Here is a 16136-nt window from a genome sequence, read left to right on the forward strand (position 1 = left end):
GAAGCTCGATGAGTCTGCTTTCATGAGGAAGTAACGAAAAGATCATATGGGCAGTATATTAAGAGATAATCAGATTTTTGTGGGACAGGGCCAGAACGGTTTCTGGATTCCCTGCTCCGACTTTGGAAATTCATTGTAAATTAACCAGAGATAATTAGGGGTCGTACCATATATGTACAGATTCCTCTCTGAGTCTAGTTTTCATAGAAACAAACGGCACCAGTATTGAAGCCCCGTGCAGGGAGATATCCAAGTCGTAATGGGCAAAGGTCAGTGTAGTCGACCCCTGCAACTTGGGGGACTTTGACTAATAAACTGTACTAATTGGCCCAACCAAAAATTCTAGAAAAAAATACATAGATGGGCACATGAGTCTAGTTTCTGGGAAAAATTACGAAACTGATTTTCGAGTTACGAAACTCAAGATATGATTTTTAAAACGACTAGTACACAGATTGGGCAGTGTCTGGAAAATAAATTTTGTAAGGGGTTAAAGCCAGTTAACACCTCGTGTTCGACTCCGGTGTCGGTTTCGGGTTCGGGGTGTTACATTTTATTGGTATCAGAGCTATGGTTTAGTCGGTTCTAGGACTACCATAGCACGTATGAGTCTAGCTATACATGCCAAAATGTTAATGTTTAAAAGGGTGATGACTTCTGACGGTTGAAATGTTTTTGTCTTGATTAGTAAATGGATCCCGGTGAAGAAAGAACCCTAGCGGATGACGTTGAGAGCGTAGCGGCTGCTCCTGCACAAGGGACGCCGCCTGTTGAACCTCAGTCATCTGCGAATAATCAAGGTGAGGGGCTAAACAAGCCTTCTTTACCATGATGAATGAGTGGGTCGCGCAATATGCCCGAGCCAACCCGGCTGTGCAACAATTCCCAAATTTGAATAATCCACCCCAAGAGCCTGTAAGGCCATCAGTCGCTGATCCTGTGAGGCTGAGTAAGCCACCTGTAGACTTGATTAGGAAGCGTGGGGCCGAGGAGTTCAAGGCCATAGTAACTGATGATGCCGAAAGGGCCGAGTTCTGGCTTGATAACACCATTCGGGTGTTCGATGAATTGTCATGCACACCCGATGAATGTCTAAAATGTGCTGTATCTTTGTTGCGAGACTCAGCCTACTATTGGTGGAGGACCTTGATTTCCATAGTCCCGAACGAGCGAGTAACTTGGGACTTCTTTCAAACGGAATTCCGGAAGAAATTTATTAGCCAACGGTTCATTGACCAGAAGCGTAAGGAGTTCTTGGAACTCAAGCAAGGCCGTATGACTGTATCTGAATACGAACATGAATTCGTAAGACTTAGTAGGTATGCCCGGGAGTGTGTAGCTGATGAGGTTGCTATGTGCAAAAGATTCGAGGAAGGATTGAATGAAGATTTAAAGCTACTAATGGGTATTTTGGAAATAAAGGAATTCGTAACACTAGTCGAACGAGCCTGCAAGGCGGAGGAACTTGGAAAGGAGAAGAGGAAGGCTGAATTTGAAGCTAGAGATTATCGTAAAAGATCGACGGGTAAAGCTCTGTTCTCAGCTGTAAAGAAGTTCAGGGAGGACATTAATAAGTCGAGGGCGACTGCAGGAATTTCCATCAGGGCAAGACCATCGATGGGCTCCCGAGCTACTTCGGTAGCTAGTGTGGGCAATAATCGTCACGAGAAACCTGAATGTCCCCAATGTGGAAGACGACACCTAGGTGAATGTTGGGGCAAGTCTACTAGCAGGGCCTGTTACGGGTGCGGTTCGAAGGACCATCTCATTAGAGATTGCACGGAGCTGGATGAGAAGAATAAGATTCAAGGTGCAAGACCTAGTGGAGTGACATCTAGAGGTAGACCACCGAGAATTTTTGGAGGCAGGGGTGGTAGTCAGAGGGGGGCTTCTGATACGGCCGATCGCGCCGAGAACCGTGCTCCTGCTAGAGCATATGCCATTCGCGCACGAGAGGAGGCATCCTCCCCCGACGTCATCACTGGTACCTTCACTCTCTTTGATACTAATGTGATTGCATTGATTGACCCTGGTTCTACTCATTCATATGTATGCGAAACCTTAGCAACCAGTAAGACTCTACCTGTTGAGTCTACTGAGCTCGTAATTCGAGTATCAAACCCTTTGGGCCAATGCGTACTTGTTGATAAAGTGTGTAAGAGATGCCCTCTAATAATCCGAGAATCCTATTTTCCGGCCGATTTGATGCTTTTGCCATTCGACGAGTTTGATGTTATTCTTGGTTTGGATTGGTTAACCGCGCATGATGCGGTTGTGAATTGCAAAAGCAAGACTATCGATTTGAGGTGTGCAAATAACGAAATAATTCGAGTTGAGTCTGCGGACTTAAGGGGGTTGCCAGCTGTAATATCAGTAATGTTGGCCCAGAAATATGTAAGGAAAGGGTGCGAAGCATACCTCGCGTATGTACTTGATGACAAGGAGTTAGAAAAGAAACCCGAATCGGTGCCGGTGGTCTGTGAATACCCGGATGTTTTTCCTGAAGAGTTACCGGGTTTGCCACCTGTTCGGGAGGTAGAGTTTGGTATTGAGCTTGTACCTGGAACTACGCCTATTTCGATCGCTCCGTATCGTATGGCACTAACCGAGTTAAAAGAGTTGAAAGCTCAGTTGCAAGAATTGACGGATAGAGGTTTCGCTCGACCGAGTTTCTCACCTTGGGGTGCACCAGTATTGTTCGTGAAAAAGAAGGACGGAACCATGAGGTTGTGCATTGATTATCGTCAACTGAATAAAGTGACGATAAAGAATAAATATCCGTTGCCGCGTATTGATGATCTGTTCGATCAATTAAAGGGGGCATCGGTGTTTTCAAAGATAGATTTGAGATCGGGTTATTATCAGTTGCGGATTCGAGATTCGGACGTACCCAAAACTGCTTTCAGAACGAGGTACGGTCACTACGAGTTCTTAGTGATGCCGTTTGGGCTCACTAATGCCCCTGCGGTGTTTATGGATTTGATGAATCGGATCTTTAGGCCGTATTTGGATCGGTTAGTAGTTGTGTTTATTGATGACATCTTGGTCTATTCAAGAGATGAGGCCGAACATGCTGAGCATCTGAGGCTAGTGTTGCAAATTTTGCGGGATAAGCAGTTATATGCTAAGTTCAGTAAGTGTGAGTTCTGGCTAAGAGAGGTTAGCTTCTTGGGTCATGTGGTATCCGCATCGGGTATTCGGGTTGACCCGAGCAAAATTTCAGCCATACTTAACTGGAAGCCTCCGAGAAATGTTACCGAAGTCCGGAGCTTTCTAGGGCTCGCCGGTTATTACCGATGATTTGTCAAAGGTTTCTCGATGATAGCCACACCAATGACGAAGCTACTTCAGAAGGATGTTAAGTTCGAATGGACGGAGAAATGCCAGAAAAGCTTCGATCAACTGAAAACTCATCTGACTGAAGCTCCAATTTTGGTGCAACCCGAATCGGGTAAAGAGTTTGTCGTTTATAGTGACGCATCCCTACTTGGGTTGGGTTGCGTATTGATGCAAGAAGGTCGAGTTGTGGCCTATGCGTCAAGACAATTGAAGCCACACGAGAGAAATTATCCGACCCATGATCTCGAACTAGCCGCCATTGTGTTTGCATTAAAAATATGGCGACATTATTTGTTTGGCGAGAAGTGCCATGTGTTTTCGGATCACAAAAGTCTCAAATATTTGATGACTCAACGAGACTTGAATCTGCGACAAAGACGTTGGCTTGAGTTGTTGAAAGATTACGAGCTTGTCATTGATTACCACCCGGGAAAGGCTAATGTGGTTGCGGACGCCTTAAGCCGGAAATCACTGTTTGCTTTGCGAGCGATGAATGTACACTTGTCTGTTCTACCTGACAATGTGTTAGTAGCTGAATTAAAAGCCAAACCATTATTGACTCATCAAATTCGTGAAGCTCAGAAAGTTGATGATGAATTGGTTGCAAAACGAGCTGAGTGTGTTCCGAACAAGGAATCGGAGTTTCAGATTGATGATGATGGTTGTTTGAGGTTTAGAAGTCGTTTGTGCGTTCCAAGGAATTCGGAACTCATTCCGATGATACTGAACGAAGCCCATTGTAGCCGAATGTCAATTCACCCGGGGAGCACGAAAATGTACAACGACTTGAAACGTCGGTTTTGGTGGCATGGTATGAAGCGAGACATCTCCGACTTTGTTTCGAGATGTTTAATATGTCAACAAGTGAAAGCGGAACATCAAGTGCCTTCAGGATTACTTCAGCCGATCATGATACCCGAGTGGAAATGGGACCGAGTCACAATGGACTTTGTGTCCGGACTGCCATTGTCCGCAAGTAAGAAGGATGCAATTTGGGTTGTTGTTGATAGGCTGACTAAGTCGGCTCACTTTATCCCCGTACGTACGGATTTTTCATTGGATAAACTAGCCGAATTGTATGTTACTCAGATTGTGAGATTACATGGAGTACCTATTTCTATCGTGTCGGATAGAGATCCGAGATTCACCTCACGATTTTGGAAGAAATTGCAAGAAGCTTTGGGTACCAAGCTGCATTTTAGCACCGCTTTTCATCCCCAAACTGATGGTCAATCCGAGCGGATAATTCAGATACTTGAGGATATGCTGAGATGCTGCATCCTTGAGTTTAGTGGTTCATGGGAACGGTATGTACCTTTGATTGAATTCGCTTACAACAATAGTTTTCAATCAAGTATTAAGATGGCACCTTACGAGGCTTTGTACGGTCGTAAATGCCGTACACCATTGTTTTGGACCGAGCTCGGTGAAAGTAAAAATTTTCGGAGTTGATTTGATTAAAGATGCCGAACAGAAAGTAAAAGTAATCCGTGAAAGTTTGAAGGCAGCCACAGATCGTCAGAAATCGTATGCGGATCTGAAACGGAAGGACATTGAATATCAGGTGGGAGATAAAGTGTTCCTTAAAGTTTCGCCTTGGAAAAAGGTACTTAGGTTTGGCCGTAAGGGCAAGTTGAGCCCGAGATTCATTGGGCCGTACGAAATCTCCGAACGAGTGGGGCCAGTTGCGTATAGATTGATTTTGCCCCCTGAGCTTGAAAAGATTCACGATGTCTTTCATGTTTCAATGATTCGACGCTATCGATCTGATCCGTCGCATATAATTAGCCCATCAGAGGTTGAAATTCAAGCCGATATGAGTTATGAAGAAGAACCGATACGTATTCTAGCTCGTGAGGTGAAGGAGTTGCGAAACAAAAGGGTTCCGTTAGTAAAGGTGTTATGGCTCAAACATGGGATTGAGGAAGCTACTTGGGAAACTGAGAGCTCGATGAAAGAACGATACCCAAACCTATTTACCGGTAAGATTTTCGGGGACGAAAATTTCTTAAGTGGGGGAGAGTTGTGACAGCCCTAATGTGACCCTAGTCGGAAAGTGGTTTCGGGACCACAACACCGAGTCGTAAAAAATAATTAATTGCTATATTCTGTGCTTATTATGTGTGAACATGAGTATGTGGAAGTTTCATTCCCTAATTTTACCAATTGCATGAGAAAATTGTTAATAGGGATCGATTTGAGACATGGAGAAAATATGATAGTCCAATTTAAAATGGTCTATTAGTGCATGTACCAAAAAGAGTGGACTTGCATGTCAAATAGACCATTTTTGAATGTGAATGGCCGGCCAACACAAGCATGCATTATGGTGTTCCCTTGTCTCCATTTTTTTATATTTGGTGGGAATTATGTATAATAAATTTATATTAGTAAGTGGTGATAAAAACAAAGTTCCTTCATCTTTTCTATCATCTTGCCGAAACCATAAGGAAAAGAAAAGAAAAAAAAATGGAAGCTAGGACATTCGGCCAAGTGAGTTTGTAGATTAAGGTATGATATCGTGTGGTTCTTTTGGCATTTTTTTTGTGAAGTTGAGTTGTTTTGATGCTCATAACATGACCCATGTGTTGATTTTTGAGTTGTGTTGCAAGAAACCTTTGGTTATGTTCTTATATGCCAAAGTGATGATGTTTTGTAGTATGTGATTTGAAATGGTTATAGATGAATATGAACTAAGAAACATGTATTATTGAGTAAGTAGAAGATAGAAAGGGGTTTAAATGGGAGGTTCAATTGATTTATTTTGTCCTTGTATGAAAAGTGGTTCTTGGTTATGGCCGAATGAGTCATCCTAGATTAGTTGAAAAGAATGTTCATGTTATGAGGTAATTTGAATAATTGACCGAAACATGAAAGGAATAATGAAAGTTGTATTAAGTTTAATGTGCATACTTTAGTCTAAGTATTGAGGAGTATTCGGCTAAGATAGTTGAATGTGGGTGTTGCCGATTTTTAAATGTAGATTATGGGAGTGGCTATAATGGGCATTAAGATGTGGAACTTAAGAAATGTAGTTATATGTGGACTTACATGATGTTACAAATAGATGTGAAAATATGCTAGATTAGGGAAACTTGATTAAGTGTTCATGAGATGAATTAGGTGTTTAAATGATGTTATAGTTGACATTGTACATGTATACATGCATTTCGGCCATGGTTTTTGTTTGAATTTGAGATTTGCAATGTGATTTTCCTAAATTGTCTATGAATTTTTGGTTGTTGATTTCATGGTAATGGTATATTGAATCCATGAAAATTTAGTAAGGTTGCATTCGGCAACTTGCTTGAAATTAAAAATTGATGTCTAAGCTTAGGTGATTTCGATGATGATATATGTGTATATACATAAGTATATTTAGTTGATTCGGCTTTGGTAGTTGCATGAGGTTATTAGCCGAATATACTAACATACATATACATGTGAAATTGGATTGTAAATGTTTAGCAAGGTGGTTAAACTAGTTAAATTATTGATTTAGCTCAAGGAGCTAAAGGAGGTGAATCGAGCAAAGGCAAAGAAAAGGTTATCGAGTAGCCGAGTTGGAACCGTCTTACCCAACACGAGGTAAGTCATTAAGCATGTAGTTGGTATTATTTCAAATGGTCATAATGTGTATGTATTGATGCTGAATGGAATGAATAAATATACATATATATATATGCATGTATGTATGTGATGATGAAATTGTTGAATGAAAGAAAAGAGGTAAGATGTACCGAGTTGTTGATCTCGGCACTAAACGTGCGGGATAACCATTTATGACCATGAGATTGGCGCTAAGTGCGCGGGATTAAATTGTACAGCACTAAGTGTGCGATTCGACTATGTTGCACTAAGTGTGCGAAATGAATATGATGCACTAAGTGTGCGAATTGACCATGCGGCACTAAGTGTGCGAGTCTGACTATGTAGCACTAAGTGTGCGATTTGATTACGTGGCACTAAGTGTGCGAGTTGAATATATAGCACTGAGTGTGCGGGCTCAATATACATTCGTGAATCATTATGGACACTATGTGTGCGACACTATTGAGTCGATCGCGGACAGCGGATCGGGTAAGTGTCTTGAGTACATGGCTAATATGTGCTATGCTTATACTTGGTGTTGAGCTCGGTAAGTTGAACCTATGTGACAACTATACTTGAAGTCACGTACATAAAAATTTATCGTAGGATGGGTGAAAGGCCGTTTTGTTGTTTGATTGTAACGAAAATAAATTGATTTATGAAAATGCTTCAATGTCCTATTGATGAGTATATGGATTGTGAATGCATGAATTGATATGAAATTGAATCGATAGGTTGGAGGAACTATGGCATGGTTCGGTATGGATGGAGTAAATTGTCTCATTCCATTTTGTTTCCTCTTGTGATAATGTTATTGATATATAGTAGTGCATTGCTTATGACTTACTGAGTTATAAACTCACCCGGTGTTTCCTTGTCACCCATTATAGGTTGCTTGGATTCATCTACTTTTACGGGGTCGGGCCGTCATCGAAGTCATCACACCGGATAGCAAGTTTTGGTACTTTCTTCTTAGTGTGCTTAGAAGATCATTTTGGCATGTATAAGCTAGTACGTTGTGTTTGAATTATGGCATGTAAACTTTAAGCCATGCGAAAATGGCACGAATGTTCGATTGAGTTGGATCAAGGGTAGGCATGAAATGGACCTAGTTACTTTCGTAACAGATGCTGGCAGCAGCAGTGTCATGAGATTGAAAAATCACTAAAAATAGTAGGAGTGGAATTAATTGATGAATAAATTATGTAATCGAAGCTCGATGAGTCTGCTTTCATGAGGAAGTAACAAAAAGATCATATGGGCAGTATATTAAGAGATAATCAGATTTTTGTGGGACAGGGCCAGAACGGTTTCTGGATTCCCTGCTCCGACTTTGGAAATTCATTGTAAATTAACCAGAGATAATTAGGGGTCGTACCATATATGTACAGATTCCTCTCTGAGTCTAGTTTTCATAGAAACAAACGGCATCAGTATTGAAGCCCCGTGCAGGGAGATATCCAAGTCGTAATGGGCAAAGGTCAGTGTAGTCGACCCCTGCAACTTGGGGGACTTTGACTAATAAACTGTACTAATTGGCCAAACCAAAAATTCTAGAAAAAAATACATAGATGGGCAAATGAGTCTAGTTTCTGGGAAAAATTACGAAACTGATTTTCGAGTTACGAAACTCAAGATATGATTTTTAAAACGACTAGTACACAGATTGGGCAGTGTCTGGAAAATAAATTTTGTAAGGGGTTAAAGCCAGTTAACACCTCGTGTTCGACTCCGGTGTCGGTTTCGGGTTCGGGGTGTTACAGCATATATGTATTGTACTGTCACTAAGATGGGCTCTGGCCCAAACTGATACTAATACTGTAATGGGCTAAGGCCCTAACTGAGACTGAACCATTACTGAATTGGGCTTATGCCCAGACTGTATATGCTCACTGCTTGCTTAATTGATATGGGATTGCACACTAAGTTTCCATAACTCACCCATCTGTTTGTCTACACAAGTAATCCCTAGTCTTAGGCAGATCGGTGATGCGAGGGACTTAAAGGTGGCCACACGACCGCTAATACTTTCTTATTTGATTTTTAAATTATAAGTAAACTTATTTTGGGTATTTTTGTTGTAATAAGGCCTTTATGGATTTTAACTTTAATTTTGGTTTTATCGTTTTGATTTATAACTGCTAGCAGTAGGGAAAGACACGGGTTTTCAAAAGATAAATGCTTTTCAAAAATACCACAAATATTTAACCTGTTTTGAGAGCTTCTGTAAGAAATAATGTTTTAAAAATTAATGACGTTAAAATATGTTTAACTTTAGCCAAACGACTTGCATTTTGAAAATGAACGAGACCTCTTAAAATCATCGTTAAGATCACAAAGAGGATAAATATAGAACAGGTTTTTCAACAATATCCCGCTTTATGAAAAACACTTCAATGTGACATCACTAGATTAGGCCATAACGTCCAGGCCGGGTTTGGGGTGTTACAAAAATGATCCACAATATGTTTCATGTTTCGATGTTGCGTCGATATAGATCAGATCCATCGCATATCATTTCACCGTCAGAGATTGAAATTCAACCTGATATGTCATATAACGAAGAACAGATCAGAGTTTTAGCTCAGGAGGTTAAAGAATTGAGAAATAAATGCATAGCTTTGGTGAAGGTTTTGTGGCAATGTCATGGTGTCGAAAAGGCTACGTGGGAAACTAAGGAAGCTATGAGAAAATAGTACCCTACCCTAATTTCTAGTAAGATTTTCAGGGACGAAAATTCCTAAAGGGGGAGAGTTGTAACAACCCATTTTTAGTCAAATTGAAATAGTGTTTTTGGGACCACAAATCTGAGGTTAAAATAATTATTTATTTATTATGTTAATGTCTTCGACATGATAGATAAATTGTGTGAAAATTTCGTTAAGAAATTTTATCGATCGAATGGTCAATTTGATAAAAAGGACTAAATCACGTAAAATGTAAAACTTGTGTTCTATTAGCTAAAGGTGTCTAATAGCCATGAAATATTAAAGTGAAGGTCCTTAAGTGGTAATTATACCATTGTTAATATGAGTGGACAAATATGGCCATTAATCAGGTGATTTTAATGATTTATTAACAAGGTTAAAAAGGTAATTTAGTAAAATAAATAAGTAATATAATAAAACAACAAAGCTATCATCTTTCTCTAGTATTTTCCATCAAAATTAAGAAGATAGAAAACTCCATGGATGCATGCTATGTTCAGCCAAGCTTACAAGCTCAATTGGTGAGTGAATTTTGTCTCGTTTTTAATTGTTTCTATATTTTTGAGATCGTTGTAGCTTAATCTAGCTAGCCTAGGGACTAATTTGCAAAACTGTTAAAGGTTTAGAGTTTTTCCATTGATTAAATAGCATGTGTTTTGATGTTTAATGGTAGAAAATTTATGCTTGTTATTAGATAAAAACATTTGTAAAGTGATTTTTGACAAAATTGTTAAGAAGGGATTAAATTGAGAAATGTTGAAATTTTATGATTAATTGTGAAATAAATGAAAAATATGGACTGCTAGGGACTTAATTGAAACTCTGCTAGCATGGATATTAGTTGAATTTCATGAATTTGTATTTTTATGAGATAAAGACTAAATTGTAAAAATGTTGAAATATTAGGGGCAAAAGTGTAAAGTTGCCTTAATGTGTATTTTGAACTAAATTGAATAGATTGATAATTAAATAAGTTAATTTTGATTACATTTAGATCAAGAAAAGTGAAATTCGAATTTAGATCGGAGGAAAAACAAGATTTTGGACTAGTTGATTCCTTTCGTCATTTTAACGAACGATATAAGTTCGTATGTAATAAGAATTGTTATATTTATGTTTCAAATGCTTTAATACTGCTCAAATTGTGAATACGACCTTGTGGATATATTCGATGACGATTCGACAAATGTGAAATCCCGGTTGAACCTTAGGAATAAATTAGGATAAGAATGACATGTCATTAGGGGTTATTTAATTTGGGTACTGGTCCATACGTCCTACTGGTGGCTAAGTTATCTGGCATGTGTTGTGAATTCTCGTCAGCACCGTGTAGTTTCGTCATGACCGTTAGCTTATGTGATCAGACCCGTTGATAGCTCGAGAGTGAGCATTTATGTGATATGAGATTGTGATAGCTTCGACTATGTATATGGAACTTAGGGTGCTAGATACCCGAGTATCCGATAGTATTCCAAATGGTTCAACAGGTATATAAATTATATGGATGAGTATGAGATTGATATGAGATGGTACAGGTATGTACATGAACCGTTTAAGCTTTGAATTGAAGAAACTTGTGAAATTCACATCTAGCCTTGTGATTGAATATGTAATAGGCTTTTGTATTTATATGATTTGTATATTGATATGATCAATTGTTTAAATTGTGTTTGTATGATAATATGAGTTTATTATTATACAAACTTACTAAGCTTTATAGCTTACATTGTTTATTTTTCTGTGATAGCTTACATTGTTTATTTTTTTGTGTTTTATAGTGAAATCAAAGCTAGCATGGATTTAGGAATCGTCGGAGACCTCATCACACTATCAAGCTATTACTTTGGTACTTTTGAATCTATGTTTTTGGGATATATGGCATGTATAGGAACTTTGGTCCTTTTGATATATGTTAGTAATGAATTAAGCCATTTAGATTGGCTTGTAAATGTTTAATGTTGGTTTTGTATATAGCCATGAGAGTTGGCTTATTTTGGTTGTTTTGGTTATGTATATATATATGCAAATACCCTTTGTCTTGTGTTGATAATTGATATGCAATTGATTGTGGTAAATGGTTGATATTTGAGAATTAGTATTCTTATGAGTTTAGGCAAAATGATGCATAATTGGAAGTGTCCACATTGAAGATTTGTGAATGTGAGGTTTGGTATGAAATTGAATGTCATATTGTGGTATCTGTGTGCCTTGTATATGTTGGTATTTAAATGGTATGAATTAAGCTTATTTGAGATTGGATGAAAGCCTATTTATGTCATGTTTGGTGCCATTTGGTTTGGTGTAGGTGTATGCTAATTTGGCTGGCAAGATGGCTTGATAAATAGCCTATTTTTTACCTCACGAGCAGAGACACGAGCGTGTGTCTCAGCCTTGTGTGACACACGGTCAAGTTACACGGTCGTGTGTCCCCAGATGTTGAATTAAAAATCAAGTCAGCATGCTCCACATGGCCTAGCACACGGGCATGTGACTTGGCCGTGTGGCATAAGTAAGTATATCCTACAGATTTGGCATGGCCTAGCACACAGGCTGGTCACACAGGCGTGTGGTTGGCCGTGTGACCCAAGTAGAGATTACACGAGGTCAAACACGGGTTGGGACACGGCCAAGTGATCCCATTTCTAATTTCCACACAGCCTATGACAGACCGTGTCTTTGGCCATGTGAGACACACGGCCGAGCTACACGGGCGTGTGTTCCCTGTATTTTGTAAAATTTTCTAAGTTTTCCAGAAATTTCATAAGTTATCGGTTTAGGCCCGAACCACCCCGAATGCATGTTTAGGGCATCGTAGGCTCGTATTAGGGACAATCAGAATAATTTTAAACAATGTTTATCTGAAATTCTAAAATGTATGTGAAATGTATGGTTATTTGCAAAATAAGTTTGGTAATGGTCCATAACCCTATTCCGGCATTGAATACGGGTGATGGGTGTTATAGTGTGGCTTGGCCATGTAACCCAACTTTGAAAGTTACAAGGGTACGGATACGGGTTGGGACACAGTCGTGTGTCCTTATTTCGATTGTTACACTGCCTGAGACACAGATGTGTGTCTCAGCCATGTGACCCCTGTAGTTCAAAATTTCTAACTTTTTCATGAACTTTTTGATTAATTTCAATTTAGTCCTGAATTATTTCTAAAGTATTTTTAAGGCCTCGAAGGCTCAATTAAGGGACGATATGCATGTATATGAATGATTTGTGATATGTTTGTGTTTAGGGTTTTAAGTGTATGTTTTAAAGTTACATTTTTACGGCAATGCTCCGTAACTCTATTCTCAGCAACGGATACGTGCACATCCAGGAGGGCCAAGCAGCAGGCTCATCCTGCACAAAATCTCATTGAATTACATACATATCTATCAATCAATCAATCAAGCATTAATTCTAAGGCTTTCATACCTTCCAGGCTTTATGATGCCGCTAACATTGTTAATAATGCTTATCTTGGCTCGGTGCGTCTTAAAACCAAACAGCCTTACTGCAGGGTACTGTCCAAAAACAAAATTCCAATTCATTTACTAGCAATCTTTGAAAAAAAGCTTCTCCTTCATACTACTTACACAGAGAACGGACAGAAGACAATTCCACAACGTGGGTAGAGGCTTCCCATGAACCACATCACATTCAGCTTCCACGCTAAGATTTCTGTATCTCACCTCCACCGTGGGCAACTTTACACCAACTCTACAAACAAATATAATAACCAGTGATTTAGATTACATGTCTAAAAGGAACAAACAAAGGGAAATTAGGTTAGGACCTGTCCAGTCTTTTTCTAGTCTTGTGCAACAACCGGAGGTTATCTTTCTCTATGTTTTTGATAAGCTTCTCTATCAAAACATGGCGCTCCTCAGCACTAAGCTTCTTAATATCTACCACTTCCACTCCTCTACCAAACCCTGCTACAGTCCCATCACCTTTATCTGTTGAACATTGCGACTCCATTTCACCATATACACGTTCCATACTAACCAACTCAACACAATAGTTTCCAGTTTCCACTATGAACTTATATCTGCAGGCCTCGCCCTCTGTATATATATGCATATATTTGCGGAGACCATCATTTCAGAATCTACCACTTATATCACGTATAATAATAGTGTAATTTTTTTTATATCTAGTAATTATAAGTGATATGTGTGCAATAGTTACCAACTTTTTTTTTATATAGATTAATAGATTTTTTTTTTTGCATTTTTTATATTCCGTTTATTGTTTATATTCTATGCCCGTGATTGCTTTTTCGAATAACCTTGTTTTTTATATCTCATTAGTGCATACAATAGGTATAGATATAAATATTAATATAGGAAATAATGTTAAATATTATTGTTTCTTAAAGAACCGTTAAATAATTAAGTGGGTTTAAATGTTTATTCAACTTTATTAGGATAAGTAAATGTTACTGATAGTTCCTATAAGTTCACAGTGACTACTTATTAAAGTTAGGTAATTGTTAGGTGATTATTAATTAATTAACTTTATTATACATATGCATAACTGTTGGAACATAAAAGGATCATATGTACTTAGATATATAAATCTATAATAGAATATTTGATGTATTGTTGGTATATAGATCTCACGCACCATCGATAAATAATAATATTGCATCTTAAATTAATTATAAAAAATGCTAAAATCTTAAACTCTAAATTCATAAATCCAAGATCTTAAATTCGAGAATTATTAATATTTCTTTATAATAGTTTTGATTAATGTTTAATAATGTTTGAATAAAATTATTAGTATTTGTTTACAAGTCTTCCATATTTTTTGTTTTAATTAAATAATAATGTGTTACAATTCACTGATAATACATAAGACTTATACACTAACAATACATTAAAAAGTATTCTGATACCCATTTTAAATTTAATAATGAGCAATATTTACTTACTTTGACAATTTTAATATTGAAAAGTCAATTTTGACAATTTACAGTATTAAATACATAATTAGTTACTCCTTCTTTCCTTTCCTGAGCAAAGACGGCATTGAGGCTGCCTGCAGACAAATTGTAGAAGGTGGAATTCAGTAAATATTTTAGGGTTAAAAATTAAATTATAATTTTTACTATAGTAAAAATATAATTTTAACATTTGAATAGCCTTATCATTATACTTTTTAAAAGGTTAAATCAAATTTTTATCATTTTTAAGAGGATAAACTGTAATTTTACTTTTACTAATGTGAACTTTTTAAAAGGTTAAATGAAATTTAGGGGGTCAATCCCCCTAGCTATGGCTATGAACTATTGTTTCAAAATTTTAAATCAAATCACCTATACCATCCTTTTCTTCACTAAAAATTTAAATTTAGTCTATGTAATACGCTCAAATTTCAAATTACATAATAATGATTAAATTTTAATTTTGATTTCTATACTATAATAAAATTTAGATTCGATCTTTATACTTCAATTTTTTGACATAATTGGGTACCTCAAAATTTTACAATCTCATTGATTAATTCAAATACTTTATTTTGAATAAATGTTGATGAAATTTTTAAGAGTTATTAATGCTATTAAAATTATTTGTTAAATTCAAGTCCATTGCAATATTTTTTTTGGTTATTTGGTTATTAAGTAAGTATCTTTTTTTAATTTCAAATTATCATATTAGCAAATATAATGAAAAATTTTAATGGTATTAATAATTGAATATGCATTTTTAAATTCAAAAAATAAATAAACTGAAATTTTAAAAATTAAATTTCAAAAACACAAAAGTATGTTTTGATATTCAAAATGTTGATCTTACTCAAAAGAAAAATATTAATAATTAACCAAGGGGAATGTAGGAGTTATGTTTTGAAAACTTATTACATTGCATAATGTTGAAAGAATGTACGAGATATGAATGAGTTGAATATGATTCTGTTCCGATATATCACAAAAAGGAGTAGATGCTTAATAAAAGAAGGGCTACTAATTTATTGCATCTTTTTCCGCGAAAGAGTATAGATATCTTTTTCTTTTCGCCACCATTCCATAAATACCCCAATGCATCATACCTCTCCACTTAATATTATAAATATTTAAATTAATCTGATAATATTTTTAGAAAACTTTAAATTATTTTTTAAAATATTAAATATAATTATTAGATTGTTTTTATATTTTCTTTATAAAATTTATAAAAAAATAATTTATACTTAAAATATTTTTTAAAAATAAATTAAACGAAACTTAAATTTAAAACACATTCGAAAAAAAAAACTTACGACACAAAAATCTTTAAAATCTCAATTTTCCTATTTCAACAAAAGTTATATTGATTTTTGTTTTATTTTTTAATACATATGGTCTTTACATATTTTCTTTTTGCCACCCATCATGATTATGCACATATATAATTAAATTAATTTTAAAAACTTCCATGTTTGCTTTTGCAAACCTTAATCACTTATAATTATTTTTTTTAAAGTTTTATAATTAACATTTTAGTTTACTTATAAGTAAAT

General features: G+C 36.7%; 1 protein-coding gene across 1 annotated transcript; it reads right to left on the reverse strand.

Moving 5' to 3' along the window:
* Positions 1 to 9099: 9099 nt before the first annotated feature.
* Positions 9100 to 13783, reverse strand: LOC107961150 (pleiotropic drug resistance protein 3-like). The gene is made up of 5 exons (XM_016897374.2): positions 13426 to 13783; positions 13226 to 13349; positions 13065 to 13153; positions 12910 to 12989; positions 9100 to 9474 (listed from the first exon to the last, which is right to left on the reverse strand). The coding sequence occupies exons 1-4, from the start codon at positions 13710 to 13712 to the stop codon at positions 12941 to 12943; spliced, it is 549 nt and encodes a 182-aa protein (XP_016752863.2). The 5' UTR covers positions 13713 to 13783; the 3' UTR covers positions 9100 to 9474; positions 12910 to 12940.
* Between the last annotated feature and the right edge of the window lie 2353 nt (positions 13784 to 16136).

The sequence above is a fragment of the Gossypium hirsutum genome, chromosome A05, assembly GCF_007990345.1.
Source record: "Gossypium hirsutum isolate 1008001.06 chromosome A05, Gossypium_hirsutum_v2.1, whole genome shotgun sequence".
NCBI lineage: Eukaryota > Viridiplantae > Streptophyta > Magnoliopsida > Malvales > Malvaceae > Gossypium > Gossypium hirsutum.